A 21,861-nucleotide genomic window follows, 5' to 3' on the forward strand; every position below is an offset into this window, starting at 1 on the left:
AACACACCCGAAGCCAGTACACCATCAGACTGAAGACTAAGGCAATGTAAAACAGAAAAGCAAGATATCAGGTATTTTCCATCTGTGCACCAAGGCTCTGGAGCAACATCCTTGTTTACCAACATTATCGTTGTTTTTTTTTTGTTTTTTGTTTTTTTGTTTTTTTGTTCAAAAACCTTTATTTGAGCAAGCATAGAAAAATACAAGAATGGGCCGACAACCTCATGGGCTGGCCGCTAATAATAAGGCACAAGGAATAAATCAGAAATGTACTCCCGTGGTCAGGCACAAATCAAGTACCAAGCATTACTCCCAACATATCACAGAGCATATTGAATTTTGTTTTATACAAAAAGAAAAACAAACACTAAAAAGGCGAATGCACAGTAATCAAGGTCAGCCCAAAGAACGGAGGGGATGGCCAACAATCAGGAGAACATACCAAGAGCCCTGAGGCTCTAACAAGGTCGGGGGGGGGAGCAGCGGGGAGAATCGGAAAGTCACAAAACAGTATGAAAAGGTTCCGGGAACGCTCGTCTAGGGAGATAGGACAACATCAGTAGTGCCTACAAGGGGAGGGGTACAGATATCCCCACGATATTCATTCCACTGGCCCCAAATCTTCGTCCACGCCCTGGGTCTGCCCCTGGCCACATATACAGTCTTCTCACGAAACATGGACCAGTCCATGTTGTCCTCCCATTTCGAGACCTCAGGGGGCCTGGATGCGCCCCAGAGTTGCGCAATATCCCGTTTCGCAATCATGTAACCCAAGGTAGCCCATCTGGTCTGGGCTACAGAGTAGTCAGTGGGCTCCCACACATTCAACAGACACCGTCGTGGCTCCGGCCGCAGGGTAACACCAGTCACAGCAGTCATCACCTCAAGCACAGCAGTCCAGTAGGCCGCCACAACTGGGCACTCCCAAAGAATGTGCAAAAAAGTAGCACTCGACCCACAACCACGCTTACATAACCCATCCAGGGAAAAGCCCATTGTCACCAGACGCGGACCAGTGACATACACTCGATGAAGGATTTTAAGTTGAACCAAACGGAGACGGGCAGGAATGGCTACCTCCTTGGGAGAAGAGAGTGCCGATTGCCAATCCTCGTCGTCCAGTTCCAACCCATCGCCGACCCAAACCTCCCGAAGTCGGACCAATAAGTCCGCCCGATTATTGATCAGCTTCTTATAGATCAGGGAAATAGTGCTATCAGGCAGGTGCCCATCAAGGACACGATCTTCGAGGGGGGAAGACTCGGGCAGGGCCTCATCAGGAGTCAAGACTGAGGCGAGGGCGTGTCAGACCTGCAGATAACGAAAAAATTCCCTACCATTCAAACCGTATTCCGCCTGGAGGGCCTGGAACGACTTCACACTACCTTTCGAACAGACATCACCCACCTTACATTTCCCAATCATATCCCAGCGGTCGAAGCCCTTAGTAGACCAGAGACACCCCAAACGTTCCGAGGCATAAAGCGGCGTCGCCAGTGTCATTCGATCCTCCCATCCCAAACTCACATTCGCGGCTCGCCACACAGTTACTGCAATCCTGGACGGGCCCACAAGATGGCGCCCGGCAGATCGAGAATAAAGCGCTCTATTAAAGTCCCCACCCGGCAGCTGGAATCTATCCATCTCGAATGCAGGATTTCGACCCGGTGAAAACATCACGTGATTAATAGCAGACAACTGGGAAGCCCAATAATATCGCTTGATATCGGGGAGCGCCATGCCCCCGTCGTACCAAGGGATGGTGAGTTTCGCGAGGGCAATACGTGGACGCCCGTCCCAAATCAATTGCCTTTGAAGACTCTCAATCTCTCGGAAATAGGTCTTGGGGATGTCGTCATAGGAATTCTGGAGCGCATAGAGGAACCGCGGCAAGGACATCATTTTAAACAAAGCCGCCCTGCCCAGAGGAGACAAAGGAAGCTTACGCCAACGGGCCACGTCCAGTCGCAATCTAAGCAACGGGGGGAGGAGATTACGCTCAAATCGGAGCGAGGGGTCCAGCGTAATGAAAATCCCTAAGTATTTGAAGCCAGACTGGACCACCTGGATAGGAAGTCTGCTCGGCAATGGGGGTAAAACACCCGAAAGAACATACACGCAGGATTTGGCCCAGTTAATAACGAGGCCTGAGTTGGCACCAAATGAAGTGAGAACATCAAATAAAACAGTCAGAGATTTACGCGGGGAGGTGAGATATAAAAGAATGTCGTCCGCGTAAAGCGAGACGCGGTCCTCAAAGTCCGGTGACCAGCGAATCCCCTTGAGCGAAGGCTCCCACCGAAGCCACGCAGCTAATGGTTCTAAGGCGAGTGCAAAAAGCAACGGAGACAAGGGGCAGCCCTGACGGGTACCCCTGCCAAGGGTGAAAGGGGTCGAAACTCTACCATTTACCACTACTTGCGCCAGAGGTTCAGCATATAATAACTTGATCCAACCAATAAACTCAGGCCCGAAACCAAATTTCTCAAGAGACGCCCAAAGATAAGGCCATTCCACAGTATCAAAAGCCATCGAGGCATCCAACGATGCCAAAATGGCCGGCTCTGTCAGAAGCCCCGCCCTCGCAATCGCACCGTGGAGACGACGTAGGTTAAGAGCCGTGTTGCGATGCGGGATAAATCCGGATTGATCTGGATGGACCAAGCCACTAATGACCGTCAGGAGGCGGGACGCCAGGAGTTTCGCCAATACCTTGGGCTCAACATTCAGCAGGGATATGGGCCTATAGGATGAACAAAGGTCCCGCGGTTTACCATCCTTGGGGATGACAACTATCGTGGCCAGTCGCTGATCATATGGGAGAATATCGTTGTTTTTTTAACGTTTTGAATAAAGTAATTATAGCTAAGTTTTACTACTATCTTAATGTGGAGAACCGAATGTGGATTAACAAAAAGCATTGAATAACATCTTAAAACATAAGATAACATTGAGTGAGTATCACTTTGTTTGCTCCTCTGCTAACTTAGACCAATCAAATGCATAAAGATCAGAAGACGTGAGTCATAACTCATGGCACACCGGTCGACATGTTAAGAAAATCAAACTCCACAGAATAGAAGTCTCCACCAACAGGATTACATGGCACAGCCTGTGCACCATAACCCACAGCAACAGAGCACCATGTAGACACCCAGTGGAAATCACCCAACTACTGTCTTTATACTCCCCACAAATAATCTGAGACACCAGAAATACTGAATGTGAGGCTTCATGAATATCTCTCATAAATAAATAAAGTGTGGGTCATCTTTTAAATCATTTAAAAATTCAGCAGTCCTCTTTCAAGGCCAATGTTTTTCAGGAATGACCAATTCAGTACGTACCTTTGATGGCTGAACCAGTCTCCAGTGTACGTGTCCCCATTTGGATAGGTGTAAACCCCGTGGCCATGTCTCTGGTCATCCACCCAGTCTCCTGGAAGAAGCAGGAATGAGTTGCGGGTAGAAAAAAAACATTATTTAGATTCTTAGATTTCTTTTTTTAAACAATGTCTATTAGCTTGTGTTGGACTTGGCCTTTTCCCCTGAAATTTTTCGCTTTTGCCCCCCTAATTTGGAATGTCTCCCCCATGGGATTAAACCTGTATAGGCCATGAGTGGTGTGAGACACCTTGTTAAAAATGTAATGTCATGAAATGGTGTGAGCACTTGTAAATTTCCCCCATTGTAGAAATGCACCTGACTAAAATGTACTGTGTTTAAAATGGATGCCATGGCCATGGGTTTTGCCACTGAACTGCCTTAGGTCAGCAGTCTAGTTATTATTACCCAGCTACCCCTAGCTTTTGGAGGGAAAGCCTGGCACCCAGGGTGCTCACCCCCTCCCCTTGAGCCAGTTTAGGCTAGTTTTGCCAACATTCTAGAAGGTTCTGGCACTGCCTGGGAGGAGGGTATAAGTAAGGGGGATGTGCCACCAGAGAGTCAGTCAGCGCTGGGACAAGAGAGAGAGGGGGACCTGCTGCGAGGTGCTACCGCCACATGGGCCTGTGAGCTGGGCCCTGCACCCCTAAAACCCCCTCTGCTGTCCCCTGGGCCCCTGACAAGGGAGGGCCTCTACCCAGGTCACTGAAGCTGTTTGGACCGGGTACCACGTCAGCTCTGTGTGGAGAAGCGCCCAGGAGGTGAGGAGTGTGCCCCTGAGGAACTGCTGTGGGACTGTCTGCCTCCTTTGAAGCGCCATGGGGAAGATTGTGCCCCCAGAAGAATTGTTGCTGGCTGAGGTGCTGTGAGGCCCTGTGAAAGCGCTGGGTCCCTGGGACTGTTGTGGCCCCCTAGTGCTGAAAAGCCTGCCTGTCAAGCGCTATAATTGCGAAGCGCTGGAGAAGTGCTAAATTCCTGCCCCCTTTGCGTGGTCTGAGGAAGGAGCTGAGGTAGTGGGCAGAGGGAGGTGCAGTGCGCTGTGAATTGCGCCGGTTGCTGAGAAGACTGTGAGGAGAAATAGCGCTGGAGGAGCCTACCCTCGTTTTGGCGCGCTGTCCGCCATATAATTAATTAATTAGAAAGGGAGCCTACCCCTTATTGCCGCCGATATCACTGCCGCGACCCGGCGCTGGAGGGGAGGGACCCCCGCTGAAGTGTGCATCGTTGCGGCGGCCCCCGGTGCCAGGAGAGGGCCGCCGATGTGAGTAGAAGGCCGCGCTAGGCCTTGAAGCCGACCCGACCCGCATCACGTGGCTGGGGCGCCGGTGACGTCTTCCGCCACGCCCCCCAGCCACGCCGCGCAGGGATTGGTCGACGCAGCCGTGCCCCTGAGGGCCGCGGCGCGATTGGCTGCCGGCCGACAGCCAGAGAAGAGGAGCCGAGCCTAAGCCCCGGGTCCCTGTGAGGTAGGAGGGTGATCCCAGGGTGAAGCGACGCCGGTGCGGGGCCCCCGTGGTTGAGGGGGAGCCCCGAAGCAGGAGCGACCGGAGCGGGAAGCAACCCCGCCGGTCTGTGCCCCGAGGACAGGGGCAGGCGGGAGAGGCGGGGCCGGGGCACATTGTCGGTGCCAGCCCGCCGCCGCATGAGAAGCGCCGCTATCCAGACTTGAGGAGCCCCGGGTCCCTGAGAGAGAGGAGGGGCCCAGGGGAGGCCCGAAGCTAGCCGGAGGTGTTCCGCGGGGCTCCCGGAGTGAAGAGGGAGCCCCGGTTGTGTGGCATTGGCCTGAGTGAGGCCTTGTGGGCCCAGTGTGACCCGCGACTAAAGTGCTGCGCGGCGGGGGCCTCGAGGCACATTGCCGGTGCCTGCCCCTACCGCCAAGGAGGCCCTGGACGGCCCGGTGAGTGTGGGCAACAGTATACGGTGTGGGGGGTGGAGAGGGCAACGGGACACAGGGTCGGTGTCCGCCCCCCCCCTGCCTCTGTTGACTAAGTGGGGCCCAAGTGCCCAGAAACCAAGTAAAGGCTGCTGGTGACTGCTGCCTCAGAGTCCCAGGATACCAGGGAGGCCTACTGAACTGCTTACAGAAGCCCCTGCTCACCCTAAGAGTCACAGGGGGAGGTAGAATGTTGTCATGGCCCCCAGGGAAAGGTTTGACATGCATAGCCAAGTGAGAGGCTCATTGAAATGCATATTTTTGCCTGTTGCCTAATTTTCCCTGAAGTGTTTAGGCCTGACATCCCACCTATATATGTATGCCCCGAGGAGGGTTTGCCCTAGGTTGAGGTTCTTAGGCCTAGAGTCAGGCCCCTGTTAGGTTCAATGCGATACAGGCCTAGTGGTTATGTGACTGCTACCTGCCTGTCCTCCCTAGTTAGGGCTGAGCCTTATGCTAAAGCAGGGTGCCTAGCGTACTGCGTCCCCTGCCCGGGATTGGGGACGTCTGGGGCCTAATGAGGGTTGGCTGTTGTGTACACCCTGATGTTTGATACCCCTAGGATGATGGTAGAGGGAGCCTACCTGTTTCCTTACAGGTGTTCCTGATCTATGAGGAGGGCCCCTATCTGATTTTAATGCTGGGCGATGTATGTTCTGCCTAATGTTGGTCTATAGGTTGGCCTGACATGCTGTTCCAGGCCCCTAGTCACATCCCCTGTTAAGGAGCAAGCCTTGCTGATTTGTTACAGGTGCTCCTGTCTATTTTGTGCTATGATGCCCTGATGTTTTCCCTCACAGGGGTCGTGTTGGAGTTATATGAGGTTACTGATGCCAATGCATATTAATGCTTCCGCCTAATGTTTGATACCCCTATGCTGATTTATTGCTGGTGTTCGTGTATGTTGGGATTTACTGTGATGCCTGAAGTTTCCGTCACAGGGGTTGGGCTGGAGTTATAGTGCACGGTGTGTACTCATGCTGATGATATTTTGCATTACAGCCTACCACTAAGGATGAGAGCCTGAGTTGGCCCCGCCATATTGGCCCCAGGTTCAATGTTAATTGATTCTTCTTTACTGCAGATGGACTTACAGACTCAGCCCTTACTTCCCATGTAAATAATCCCCCCTTTATACACTTGGCTCTGGTGTCAGTTGGCGCCATGTGATGATACCACTGTTATGCATTTTTCCTTTGCAGGTTGGAGATACTAAACTTCTTAATTTTCCAACTCAAACTGGTGTCCTGCCTCTTTTGTGGTGTGCCTGGTGTGTCGTCTGTAGGTACTCTGTGAGTGCTTCACATGTCTTCGAAGTTTGGCCTGCCCGCTTGGTCCGTGCTACCCCCCCCCCCTTGGAGATTTGGGTAACCCCATTTCTTACAGCTTGTTTTTATCTGTTTCATATTCATCAACAATGAGTAAGATTGGGTTCATAACGTAATCCTATGTAGTATTATTAAATCATTGAAAGGCAATTGGATCAGTGCTGATGCAATAATAACATAACTCTCATTACAGTCAAGAGGGAGGGACTAAGAAGCCTCCTTTACAATGAGAAGCCTTCGTTTACCATGCCCCATGACGCAAGCCAATAGGAATCATGGGCGGGGCTTCAAGTCCCCTTCTAAATCTGTATCGATCACAATAGCCTTGCAGAGCGAGGAGCGCGTGCGTGCTCCAGCGCTAGGTCTGCGAGACCTAAAAAATATTATAAGCATTAAAATAAATGTAAATATAAAATCAAATGCGATAAAATATAAAACAATTAATGCTATGAAATCTATTTAACAAATAATATGAAAACTATTGGAGTCTAACAATACTGAATGTACTATTCCCACTCTAGTATATGCAAAAGTAGGAAAAGTGATGGACTTCGGAGGAGTTAGATTGACAATTCTTGATCCAGTTAGTGCAACAGTAGGGAAACTGTTGGACTTCGGAGGGGTGAAATGAACTATTCCCATTCCAGTCTAAGCCACAATAGGGAAAGAGTTGGACTTCGGAGTAGTGAAATTTACTATTCCCACTCCGGCCTACATAAGAGTAGGGAAAGTGTTTTTCCTACTCCAAACAGCGCAACAGTAGGGAAAGTTTTGGGCTTTGAAGGGGTAAAATTTACTAATTCCACTCTTATCTGTGCGACAGTATGAAAAACGTTGGACTTTGAAGGGGTGACATTTACTATTCCCACTCCAAACAGCACAACAGTAAGGAAAGTGTTCCACCTTGGAGAAGTTAAATTTACTATTCTCACTAAGCATGGGCGGATTTTGCGAATCTGGCGTTCGCGAATTTGCGTATTTGCGAACTCGCAATCCGCAAAATCCGCGAACTCTCGCGAATTTTTTTTTTATTTGTGTTCGCAAGGGTTTCTGCCAGTTCGCGAGGGTTTTGTACCAGTTCGCAATTGCGAACTTACTTGTCGGCTCGTAACGGTCGCGACTTTGTTGTTTCTACGTCTGGTTCATCATCACAGGTTCACAGCACCCTCTGTTTCACCACTGCCACCCTCTGATTCACCCATGCCACCCTCTGGTACATCACTGCCACCCTCTGATTCATCACTGTAGATTATGGGGGGGAAAAGCAAGCACACCTGCCCTGCTTCAACTGACATGAATTAATTTCTGGTTCATCACTGTAGATTATGGGGGGGGGGGGGAAGCAAGCACACCTGCCCTGCTTCAACTGGCATGAATTAATTTGGGGTTGATTAATGTGTCACTGAATTTAAACTTCCTGTCTGGCACCTGCTTCCTTATCTGTAATTTGCTTTCTGTTGCAGTGCAATTTTTTTTCCCAGGACCTTTGTGGCCTACTTGTAGCTATTCTATGAGCCTGCTGTGAGGGTCAGAGCAGGGTCATAGAATAGTTGCAAATAGGCAACTGAACTCTGGAGGGGCCCCTCAGGAAGCACTACAGGGAAGGGTTACTAATGATAAGATTGAATTTTTGCACCTGCTGAGTGCTTTCAGTTTTGCAAAAATCCAAATATCCAGCAGCATCCACAAAAAGTAATCCTTCCAGGTCAAGATCCCTGGCACCTGCTTCCTTATCTGTAATTGCTTTCTGTTGCAGTGTAATTTTTTTAACAGGACCTTTGTTGTATACTTGTAGCTATTCTCTGAGCCTGCTGTGAGGGTCAGAGCAGGGTCATAGAATAGTTGCAAGTAGGCAACTGAACTCTGGAGGGGCCCCTCAGGAAGCACTACAGGGAATGGTTACTAATGATGAGTTTGAACTTTTGCACCTGCTGAGTGCTTTCAGTTTTGCAAAACTCGTTTTTCTGCAGAACAGCAACTGTAATGCCCCAAACAAACTTACTTGTGAAAGTTGATTTCTAATCCAAAAGTGATCCAAAGAAAGTCAAAAAGGCCTCAAATCCAAAAAAGTGCAGGCAAATGTCAACCTGAGGAGATATTCTGATAAAAATCCTCATTTTCAGAAGGTTTATGCTACTTGCTGGTGGATTTCTTGTGCAGAATTGCAAATTTTGTAATTTCGCGAGTGCGAGATTAATGCTGCCCGCCGCATCTACATGTTCGCAATAGCGAACTCTCGCGATGCGTCGCCAAACTCCCGCGGGATCCCGCAGCAAGATCCAAAATGGCGCAGCACTCGCAAAATATCGAGAAAAACAACTCGGCAAACGCTGAATGACGGTAAGGGAACGCCGCACGCCGCAATATTGTACCACCAAGCAAAAAAATCCGCTGCGTGCGAATTTGCGGGAAATTCGCGAGAGTTCGCGGATTGCGAATTTACCGAAAATCCGCAAAATCCGCGAGCGAAACGGATTTTACGCTCATGCTTAATTCTCACTCAAACAGGGCAAACATAGGGAAGGCATTGAATTTCAGAGGGGTAACATTTACTATTCTCACTCCAATCAGACCAATAGTAGGGAAAGTGTTGGATTTTGGAGAGATGAAATTTACTATTCCCTCTCCAAACATTTCAACTGTAGGGAAAGTGTTGAATGCGAAGAGGTTAATTACACTATTCCTACTGCAGTATAAGCAAGAGTAGGGAAAATACTTCACTTCAAACACATTACATGTATGAGTAAACCCATGAATATAGAAGAAATAATAAACTCAAATTAATATATATGTGTGTGTGTGTGTGTATTTAAAAAACTTAAAACAATTACTCAATTTATGTAATTGCTATTGAATACATTTTTATCAATTAATAAATAATTGTAATTCAATAATTTATCAATTAACTACCCACCCTGTACACCTACAAACCTAGCAGCCCACACCTAAAATATAACCACAAAAAAATCTGCAATTTTCATATTTACAATTCAATTCAATAATTAATAGTTAATTAACTTCTCCCCTATGCCTCTACAAACCTAGCATTCCGCATCTAAAATATAAGTCAAGATAAATAAGTATTCTATAAATTTCATAATTACAAATCTATTAAATAAATAATTATCAATAATCAATTGTTGATTATTTATTAATTAATTAACTTTCCACCCTGTACCCCTGCAAACCTAACCCACAATTAACATGTAAGAAAAATAAATATTACTTAAATCACATATTAATTATCAATCATATAATTAAACAGCTATATCAAATAATTCTCAATTTATTATTGCCTAATTAATTTTCCGCCCTATCCTTCTATGAAACCAACAACTCACTTTACTATTGAAAATGGATTAAAAAATTGAAAATCGCTTAAAATTACAAGCTATATTTTAAAAATAACTATTAACATGCATAAAAAAATAGTAACAAAATTAATATATCAACTAAAACACATGAAAATAATTTTAAAAACTATCTTTTTAACCACTATCTTATTGAAAACAATATTAAAAATATCAACATTGTTTACAACGATATTACTTACCTCAAAAGATGATATTCTTGTCAACGATATTTTTGTGTCAGGATATTTGTCTTCTGATATTTTAAACTCACTATTTTGTCCACACACCATATCTTTGGTTGTTTTTGAACACTGTGCCCTGCAAGGGTTGTGGAATGCATGATGGAAGTGATGCCTTGTGTGGTTCCTTCTGCACTGCAGCAGGCCGAAGAGGTCTTTTAAAGATGGTGTTTTCTATCCAGACACAAAAGTTATTCGAATTGTTGATACAAGACGTGGGGTATATGCTAACTGGTAGGGCCTCATGTGTGCCCCCAGATAGGAATGCAATATGCTATTTGGGTGGTCTCGCAAAGCCACAAATGAATTATTTGATCATCCTAACTGTTTCAGTTAGTTAGAAATTGGGATGCATCGCAAGAAGTAAATAAATCTTGGAACAACAATTATCTTTACTGTTTATACCCTTCCCTCAGGGTGACCACCGTAGACAAGACCACAGAGAGAAGTGCGGGGAAATATTCTGTATCATGGGGCATACACTGTTGGTAGCCCTACCTCTTAAGCCACAGTTGACCAGTGTCCTCAGAATTTCAGGTTCTTAGGAACCCATCTGAAAGGGTGGGAATTATGTACCCACTTGATGGTGAATCTGGACAAAAGTAGCACCACCCATTTTGTCCTATTAATTCTGTAACCCAAAAATGCAGAGAATTTGAATGTCTGGATCAAAATATCAGGAAAGGATTATTTAACTTTCGGCACAGTAAAAGTATGCCATCTGCATACAACCAAGTTCTCCGAGGTGCCATATAAGTCTCAATCTCCTTTATGTTGTCAAATCCTGACGGCGAGGGGTTCCAGGGATAGAACAAACAATTAAGGAGACAGTGGGCAAACCTGTCAGGTCCTTAGCCCTACTGGAAACATCTCGGACAAACAAATACTAAAGCTTCTTTAGCAAAGCCAGGTCCTAGTCCAACCCTCTCCAGAGTCCTAAAGAACAAGTTACTTACCTTCGGTAACGCTTTTTCTGGTAGATACAATATCTGCCTGTGGATTCCTCACCTTGTGAATATCCCCTTGCGCCAGCAACATTCGGAAATTCTTTTCGTAGCTTCGCGCCGACGTTGACTTGGACGTCATAGAGGCACGGCATCGCTTGCGACTCAGCTGACGTCACCGACGCCTATAATAGGCCCACGCCGGCGTGATGACATCAGTTCCGCCCTTTTTTCCGTGCCTTCGAGGCACACGGACGGACCAATGACAGTAGACATATACCCAGTATACGCAGTATAAATATCAAGGAAACACACACAGCGTGAAGCAAATGCAACAAAACATTTGAAGATAGAACAAATACATAATAGAAACACTGGCATAGAAGAATGGACAACGGGGAGGCGGGTGGGTCAGTGAGGAATCCACAGGCAGATATTGTATCTACCAGAAAAAGCGTTACCGAAGGTAAGTAACTTGTTCTTCTGATAGATACATCTGCCGTGTGGATTCCTCACCTTGTGAATAGAGTCCCACAGCAGTCCCCACTCCCGGAGGAGGGTGTCCACTCTTCTAGACCAGGAAATCCTGAAGGACAGAGCGTGCAAAGTGACCGTCCCTCCTCACCTAGGAATCCAAGCAGTAATGCTTCGCGAATGTGTGGAGGGAAGACCAAGTTGCCGCTCTACAAATATCCTCAACAGGTACACCTCTAGCCAATGCTGAGGTCGAAGACTTAGCTCTTGTAGAAAGAGTAGCAGATCTTAATACAGAGAACGATCCATCTTGATAAAGTCATCTTATGGACCGCTCTTCCTCTCTTGCAGCCAGCAAAGCCAATAAAGAGCTGGTCATCCAACCGACAGTCTTTAGTCCTGTCCAGGTAAAAAGACACCGCCCTCTTGGGGTCCAGACGGTGCAATCTCTCCTCCTCCTTGGAAGGGTGAGGGGGAGGATAAAAGGTAGGGAGAGTAATGGATTGACCAAGGTGGAAAGGAGTCACCACCTTTGGCAGAAAAGCAGCCCTGGTCCTAAGAACCATTCGATCAGCATGAATGGTCAAGAAAGGGGGCATGGAACTAAGAGCTTGAAGCTCGCTTACCCTTACCTGTGAAGAGGCTCAAAGGGAGCACCCATCAGAAAGGTCAAAACAAGATTTAAGTCCCACTGAGGCACAATAAAAGGAGTAGGAGGGAACTTATTTATAAGGCCCTTCAAAAACCTTAAGACTACAGGAGATTTAAAAAGAGAGGGCTGGTCAGGCAAACAGAGAAAAGCCGACAGCGCTGAAAGATAGCCCTTCACTGTGGCAACAGCAAGTCCCTGCTGTGCCAGAGAAAGGGCAAACTGGAGAACATCAGACAAATGGGCTCGCAAAGGGTCTATAGACCTCTCCTTGCACCAAGTGACAAATTTAGACCACCTATAAGAATAGATGGACTTAGTGGAGTCACGCCTGGCTGACAAGATAACATCCACTACATCAGGCGGGAGAGAAAAAGAACTCAGGTTGCCCCGTTCAATCTCCAGGCATGAAGGTGTAAGGTCTGAAGGTGGGGGTGTAGAACCTGCCCCTCCATCTGGGAGAGGAGATCTGCCCTGTGAGGGAGACGGAGCGGCGAGAACGAGGAGAGGTGGAGAAGATCTGTGTACCACACCCTTCTTGGCCAATCCGGGGCGATCAATATAACTTGGGCCCGGTCTTGGCGAATCTTCCTCAGAACCCGAGGAATCAAGGGTATTGCGAGCCCCAACTCAACTGAAACGCGTCCCCCAAGGCTCCTAAAATCGGATACTGGAGACTGCAGAATAACGGGCAGTGAGCATTCTCTTGAGTGGCAAAAAGGTCCACCTGAGGAGTCCCCCACGTCCGAAAGATGTGGCGAACTACCTCCGGATGAAGCCTCCACTCGTGGTCGGCAGAGAACTGCCGACTGAGACTGTCTGCACAAACGTTCTGAACTCCGGCCAGGTGATTTGCCATCAGACAAATCTGATGGTCCTGGACCCAGGACCAGAGACGCAGAGCCTCTCTGCAGAGACACTGCGACCCTACTCCTCCCTGCTTGTTGATATACCACATCGCGGTCGTGTTGTCCGTCAGGACCTGGACCGAACGACCGCGAAGGGAAGGGAGGAAGGCCTTGAGCGCCAAACGTATCGCCCGCAATTCTAGAAGGTTGATGTGAAGCAACTTTCCTCTGGAGACCAAAGACCCTTGACCTCCAGATCCCCCAGATGAGCACCCCACCCTAGAGTGGATGCATCCGTTATTACTGTGGCCACCGGAGGAGGCAACTGAAAAGGCTTCCCCTGAGACAGGTTGCCTTCCATGCCCCACCAAGACAGATCCGCCGCAGCTTCTCTGGAGATCCTCACTGACTCCCTGAGATCTCCGTTGTGCTGATACCACTGCCTCTAGGACGGGCTCTTTGCCTGCCTCTGTATGATTTGTACAGCGTATTTTGCTGTTGCTGTGGCTGCTGCTGAGATGGTCTGTAGGAACGAAAGGAAGATCTGCCAAATCCTCTGAAGCGTCTTCCAGTAGTACCCCTGGACTGAAGGCCCAAAGATTTAGCAGTGGCCCTACTGTCTTTAAAACGTTCCAAGGCCGCATCAGCCTTCTTGCTAAATAATCCTGAGCCATCAAAAGGCAAGTCTATCAAAACAGACTGAACATCCGTAGAGAACTCCGACGTTTTAAGCCATGCGCCTCTCCTAGTGGCCACAGAAGAGCCCATGGCCCTCGCTACCGAATCAGCAGTGTCCAGCCCACTCTGAATCACCTGCCTCACTTCCTCAAAATCCTTTCTATCCTCCTCAGGGATTTTCGGAACCAACTGTTTAACAGAATCCATCAAGGCATGAACATATCTTCCCATCAGACAAGTTGCGTTGGTTGACTTTAACGCCATGCTGGCTGAGGAGAAGACCTTCTTGGCAGCCTGATCCTGCTTTCTGGACTCCTTATCCCCAGGAACCTGCGGAAAAGCACCAGCAGACCTCTTCGAGCAGGCAGCCTGCACAACCAAAGTTTCAGGCAGGGGGTGCGTTGACAAAAAATCAGGGTCACCAGGCGCAACCCTGTACCTCCTCGCCACTGCCCTAGAAACCGCAGGAGTAGACAAGGGCTTCTTCCAAACCTCATAGATGGGTTCAGCTAACGCATCATTAAAGTGCAACATAGGCTCAATAGAAGAGGAGGGTGAGTGAAGAACTTCAATTAGAAGATTCGACTTATACTCAGCAGTGGGTAGAGTGATGTTCAACAAATTTGCCGCCTTTTTGATAACAGTGTGATAAGACACCACATCCTTTGAAGGCACAGTCGACACCTAAGCCAAATCCCACTCAGGAGATAGTTCAAGCCCACTGGCCTCTCCCAGGTCCTCAAAAGGATCTTCAGACTCCTGTAATTCTCCTTCCTACATATCAGCATATCAATATTGTTCTTCCTCCATAAGTCTCTGGGCTTCTCTCCGTGACCTTTCCTTCACGATAGAAGTCGAAGAATCCGAACCGACTCCGACGGGGCTGAAGCCGGCGTCAAACCCGAAGTCGGATGAGGTCGTTTCACACGAGGTCGAACAGAATCCTGCCTCGGAGTCGTAGGCATCGGCGTCGATGGAACCGGCGTCGACGGAGTCGGCGTCGTACGCTTCGGCGTCGACAACACAGGCGGTGTCGGAAAATGCCAATGCGGTGGTAGAGCCGGCATAAAAGACATGAAGGGCGTAGGAGCATAAGCCTGGGGAACACCCAAGTTGAAAGACATAGGACCCGTGGGACCAACAGGTGCACCAGACGGGTACATCGCCCTGGAATAAACACCAAACATGGCGTTCAGGAATTGGGATGGACCTGTAGCCGTAAAATCTGGATACGGTCCTCCAGGTTGTTCCCGTGGAGGCGGATTCGACCCGAAGTTGACCTCTTCTCCGAGTTCCGGAACCGGGGTCGACGAACCCGCAGGCACCGGAACCTCGGCCTCACCAACCTCCTGCACCTCACCTTCATCCTCCTGACCAGACGGATTGGACAGATCTGGGGAAGGGATAGCCATCTGCTTCTGTGACTCGGGCGAATTCGGATGCGAAGCTTCACCAAGTCCTGAGCCTCCGACGCCGAAACCTCCGCTTCTTTATGAAGAAGTTTTACTTGCGACTTCGTTCTCGAACCAGAGTCCTTCCCTGAGTGATGACATGACTCATGGCTCCTCTTCTTATGTTTTTTCCTTGAGGATCTCGAAACATGAGTTGAAGACGACTCCGAGCGCGACTTCAATCGAGACCTCGACCTCGAACCCCGAGATCGAGACTTCGAAGTCTTTTTAACCTTCTTACTCTTCAGTTTTGCCATGAGGAGTTTCGTCTCCCTTTCCCGTAGGGCCTTTGGGGTCATCTTCTTGCAACAAGGGCAATCCTCGACGTCATGGTCGGAACACAGGCACCAGACGCAGCACTCATGTGGGTCAGTAATAGACATTGTCTTGCCACATTCTCCGCAAGCCTTAAAGCCAGTCTTCTTCGACGACATCTCGAAGAAAATAGAAACAGCAATAACAGAACAGGAGTAACAAAGTTACTAGAAATCTACAGTATGATCCCAGAAAACCGTTAGCGTCGACGACGCGGAAAAAAGGGAACTGATGTCATCACGCCGGCGTGGGCCTATTATAGGCGTCGGTGACGTCAGCGGAGTCGTGAGCGATGCCGTGCCTCTATGACGTCGCGAAGCTACGAAAAGAATTTCCGAATGTTGCTGGCGCAAGGGGATATTCACAAGGTGAGGAATCCACACGGCAGATGTATCTATCAGAAAAGATAGCCATATTCTTCAGAGTGTACGTAATCAAATGCCTTCTCCACATTTAACAATACAAATTTTTATCATCTTGATCATTTCTCACCTGACATACGAGGCTCTGCGGTACTTATTTTGTCTATGGTGGATCTCCAAACCAACTCGAACCGGGTGAATGAGGGCTGAGATTACTGTATTCAGTTTGCTGACTGGCACTTTGGCAAGGATACACATTAAGACAGAATAATCAAGCTCTACCTCTCTGGTGGTTTCTTTATGCTGTGGGATGATGTGTAGTGAAGTACTGGATGTGATCCCAGCAGGTCCTGGGTCCGGCGCAGGTGGGCGGGGAGGGTGTTCCATGTCTTTGCGGCGAGGTGGGAGAATGATCTGCCATCGGTGGTCGCTCGGCGGATGCGTGGGACGGTGGCGATGGGGAGGTCGGCGGAGCGAAGGTGGCGGTTCAGGGTGTAGAAGGTCAGTCGTTCGTTGAGGTATGCTGGTCTGTCATTGTGGAGTGCTTTGTGTGCGTGGGTTAGGAGTTTGAAGGTGATCCTCTTGTTGATCGGGAGCCAGTGCAGATCTCTTAGGTGGGTGGTGATTCGGCTGTGGCGGGGGATTCCGAGGATGAGGCGTGTGGAGGCGTTTTGTATGCATTGGAGTCTCATCTGGAGTGTAGCCGTGGTTCCTGCGTAGAGGGCATTGCAGTAGTCCAGCCTGCTGCTGACGAGTGCCTGGTTGACAGTTCTCCTGGTTTCGGTGGGGATCTATCTGTAGATCTTGTGGAGCATGCGGAGGGTGTTGAAGCTGGAGGAGGAAACAGAGTTGACTTGCTGGGTCATAGAGAATGTTGAGTCTAGGATGAACGTCAGATTGTGTGCGTGGTTAGTGGGTGTTGGAGCACCTCCCAAGGTGGTCGGCCACCAGGAGTCAACCCCTGTGGAAGGGGTGGAGCCAAGGATGAGGATCTCAATCTTGTCGGAGTTCAGTTTCAGTCGGCTATATAAAGATTAAAAGGTTGCCACATTCTCTGTGGTGCATAATGAGCGTGCGCTGTAGAAATGGCTGCATGACCCATGTGATTTACAAAGATATCAAACATCTTGCACATGAATGAATGAATGAAGAGGCATTTTTAAAGCGCATGGCTACCCGGGGGCATCGCAGTGCTAACAGCGGTGCAGATTCAACTACGGGCAGTGATTAGGGAAACAGATACGTTTTAGCTGCTTTCGAAAGGTCAGGTAGTTTGGCTCCAGGCGAATACCAAGAGGCAAAAGATTCCACAATTTGGCAGCATTGTACGAGAAGCGACGTCTTCCGTTTCATGTTTTTCTTATTTTTGGAACTACCGCTAATTGTTTATTATCATCACCAATCGTGGAAAAAGTGTAGTGAAACACAGGATTTATTGAGGAACATTTTTTGTTGTACTAGCGGTCGATCTTGCTTTTAGAAACACTAAATATAACACAACTCACCCTTTCTAGGGCTAGATAGGACCCCAGGTGGAAGTAACAGAGTTAAGCGTTAGTCACTTCCTAAGGGGGACAAACAAAGCATGTTTTTCAAACTGGAATACTGTTACCAAGGTTCTGGTGGTGAGTTGCTTCGTGCCCTATTGTTACTTACTTGGACGCGGAGCGGCGTCCTTTTTTGCACCTACTCCAGCTCTGCTGCCGAGAGGAGATACAGAGCCCGGGGGAAAGAATATTTATCTTTACTTCTGATTCTTGTAGGCGATTGTGGGTGTCTAACGACTGGAGCGGTAACCTAGTCCACCATGTTAGGACATGAGGATGTGACCTAATCAGGACCCAGAGAGAAGGGGCTTGTGGGCCGATGGTCAGGAGAGCCCGGATGGCGGTAATGGAAAACTCATCCATGTACCCAGATCGCTAACGTAGATACAAGTTAATGAAGTAATATTTGAGCAGTTATAAATGCGCTAACACCTTGGTGCAAAGGTATTTTATACAATGGATGACAGTGTGATTACTTAAATTAATCGGGCAGATAGTGGAACCCATCTGATGTGAGAGGGCATGCGTGCACGTTATCATAACTTGCCCATAAGGAGTTGCTGGTGGCATGGATTAAGATGGTATTGACTCTGTGGTGTCCAATGATACTGCAGCATGATGGCGTCTTAACTGTATATTATAACCCTATGAATGGCCTACCTACCAGTGATGGTAAGATTATTTATTCAATTCCACCCACGGGTATCATCATTTAGACCATCATTGTGTGTGGATAAGTAGAAAATCTAATTTTGTTCTTTTCTAAAAAGGGCTTCCTGTCTCATTAATGGGTGTGTCTCAAGGACCATCCATTTAATCTCATCGGGGGAGTGGCCGCTTGAGGTGTAATGTGCACTCATTCTGATGTTAGACTTTTTGCACCTATTGTTACTGCAGTGCTCTGTGATTCGCATGGTTACTGTTCTCGAGGTCATACCAATATATTTTAACTTGCTTGGGCAGGTGATCAAATATATGCAATTACGTGTATTACAGTTGGTGTGTGTAGGAACTGGGGAAATCGCTACTTACTACCAACTTGAAGTTGGTGGTAATTAGCGATTCCTTACGACTGAAGTGCACTATTTTTACAGCTACGTACATTGCATTTAAGGAATCGGTATTTCCGATTCCTTAAATGCAAGAGCAAAATAAGGAATTGCTATTTAGCGATTCCTTATTTTGCAAGTAGGTATGAACTCACCTACATTGCACATGGCTAAATACCGGTCGGTAACGCAGTAATTTACCGAATTTCGGCCTTACCGACCGGTAGTTAGCCAGATACATCTGCCCTAAAGTGCTCTGAACGTATCACACTTGTTGTCACCAACCTTCAGTAGCTACCCATTGTAGCTAGGATTATTTTCAAGTCAAATCTCAACATTCTTGGCTCGTAAAGTACAGGACGATCTCTGTGGATCTTAGCTCCCTAAACGTCCTAACGCCATACTTCTTGAAATTCCAGCCTTCAAACATCAGAAAATGCTTTCACTGACTTTCTACGGAGTGCCTAAAAAATCAGGAACTTTATTGCTCCTTTTTTTTCTTTTCTTTTCTTTTTTTTTATTGTTGCATCATCAAGCATGAGTACAGAGTAAATCATCTGCTGGCGTGGCGTCAACATTCAGCCGCAGTCAGCCGTTCGCGCAACTTTTCTGTACATAAACCTGTGTAATTTGGCATTTCATCCACTGAACATTACAGACCAATCAAACAAGTATTCAGGCTAGGGTACAGGAAACAAACTCCTGACCACCAGATAAACCTTTGTTAAAAAAATATTTGAAATGCATTTTAGTAGTCGCACTCACAAAAATGGTTTGCTCTGCATTTTACTATTTACCCCGTTTAATAATAGAACACAGTTACAGTGATGTAATGTTCATATGTATCTATATTATGTCTTTGTAAATGTGGGTTGCCTACATATGTTTAGATTCTCTCACTGTAATTAGAGCTATATTCCCATCTCCTACCGTGATCTTGTTGACGCTTCTGTTTATTATATGGTTAAGTACAACAGTGTAGCAATATCAAACGTGTAGCAGCCTTTTTATATGCCAGATATGTGGTTTATGACATCCCTGGCATATGATTTGTGTTATTTAAAATTGCTTTAAAATCAATCAATACATTGCAACGTGAGCCATCACACACAAAATAATCAACAAGACACAAAAATACTCAATTAGATAACCAGAGGATGTTTCCACATAACGAAAGAAGACACTAAACCATGAAGAAACCCAACCTCAGGGTTACCTCACCAACCTGTCCATCAAAGTTCAAACACATCAAACCCAACCCAGAAGGAGTGGAGACAGGTGTGGCGCAGCAGCCAGTGCGACAGACTCCGGAGTGTGGCGATCACAGTTCGATCCCTGGTGGCAGCTCAGCTAAGCATCATGTGACTCTGGGCAATAGCTGACTTAATCTCCCCAACGGCCCCCAGCGCCTTGAAACCTTATGGGGTGATATGTTCACGCAATACACCTATGGATTTGTTTTGCTGTGCAAGGCCTGCGCCTTTGAAATGTGCTAAGTCCAGCCCTCTGAGTGGAACCAAAGGCTCTTCCCAGTTCTTCAAACCTACTTGCTTAGTCGAGCCTTGGAATACCAGTATGTGTACTGGTTGACAGTCACTTAGAGGACCCAGGTTTATGACCGCACTGGCCCAATCTGCCCCATGATGGATGAACTCTTAGCATCAATACAGCAAAGTAAACTTCCCTAGTGGCCTCAATACTCAATACTTTACATTTTATGACATAGTTCTCATTTTTCAAGAAAGAAAGGCCTTCAAGATATGACAAAGACTTATAATTTATATATTTATTTAATATATCTATATTTATATATATTTATATTATATATATATATATATATATATATATATATATATATATATATATATATATATATATATATATATATATATATTCACTGAAAAAACCATAGGTTATAGACCATATATAGTTAGGAATTAGCATTTACAAAACCTTGAAAATTCACTGAAAAAACCATAGGTTATAGACCATATATAGTTAGGAATTAGCATTTAAAAAACCTTATTTTACTCACACAAAACCATTGAAATTCCATATATAGTTAGTTGCACTAACTATATATTGCGCACCCGCAATCCACTGCTGATCATGTCACATATTACATCATTCATGACATGGTCAGTGACATCACTGATGACATCACTGATGACATCTCAAATGACATCACTGATGACATCACTGATGACAACATCCAGTGACTATGTTTCTGTAAAGTTAAAATATGTCTTACATATTGAAGAATGAGTGGATGTATAAGTGTCTGGACGAAGGATTTAGTAGGTGCATGACTGAATGTATGAGTGAGTGATTAAATGTGTCTCACTGAGTGCATGGGTTAGTGACTAAACTGTCTTAATTTGTGCATCATTATGTCTGTTGTTCTGTAAACTGCTGCATGTGTTGATCAGTAGCTATATGATTAACTATATGGGTTATTGATTGATTGTCCAAGTATTTGTATGGGAGACTGAGTGTGTGTGTGGCTGGATGGGAGGTGTGTGACTCTGTACAGATCAATGTGTACTTGTATCAATGATTGTATAAGAGAGTAAGTATGTGTTAGTATATGGTTGAAAACGTAAGGTGCTCTATGTTTAACTGTATAGAGTAGAAAATGGAAGTGTGATTGATTCTTTACAGGACTGACTAGGTGTGTGAGTAACTCCATGGATGAGTGGCAGAGTGTGAGTGTCTGTATAGGTGTATGAGTGCATATGATTGTGTTGTAAACATGAGTGATTGTATGTATGAATGATTGTATGGGTGAATGAGTGAATGTGTGTGTAGACGTAGGAATCAGTGAGTACGTATGTAGTAACTAGTATTGGTGTGTCAATGGTTTCAAAAATTATACTCTGTTTTTAACACTGGGTGAAACAGAGGTTATATTAAAATGTGAAGAGATGCATTGTATTGTCACATGAATAATATCATCAGTGATGTGGTCATTGATGTCAAATGAGATGTCATCAGTGATGTCATCAGTGATGTCATTTGAGATGTCATCAGTGATGTCATCAGTGATGTCACTGACCATGTCATGAATGATGTAATATGTGACATGATCAGCAGTGGATTGCGGGTGCGCAATATATAGTTAGTGCAACTAACTATATATGGAATTTCAATGGTTTTGTGTGAGTAAAATAAGGTTTTTTAAATGCTAATTCCTAACTATATATGGTCTATAACCTATGGTTTTTTCAGTGAATTTTCAAGGTTTTGTAAATGCTAATTCCTAACTATATATGGTCTATAACCTATGGTTTTTTCAGTGAATTTCAATG

At 46.4% G+C, this 21,861-nt stretch overlaps 1 protein-coding gene across 1 annotated transcript in view; it reads right to left on the bottom strand.

Annotated features, from left to right (window-relative positions):
- RSPH1 (radial spoke head component 1) overlaps positions 1–21,861 on the bottom strand; it is a 187,465-nt gene that overhangs the window by 141,321 nt on the left and 24,283 nt on the right. The window contains exon 4 of the mRNA XM_078655882.1: positions 3,348–3,438. Within this exon, the coding sequence (XP_078512008.1) occupies positions 3,348–3,438 (91 nt within the window). The remainder of the gene's footprint in view (positions 1–3,347; positions 3,439–21,861) is intronic.

This window comes from Lissotriton helveticus, chromosome 8, assembly GCF_964261635.1.
Source record: "Lissotriton helveticus chromosome 8, aLisHel1.1, whole genome shotgun sequence".
In the NCBI taxonomy this organism is placed as follows: Eukaryota; Metazoa; Chordata; class Amphibia; order Caudata; family Salamandridae; genus Lissotriton; species Lissotriton helveticus.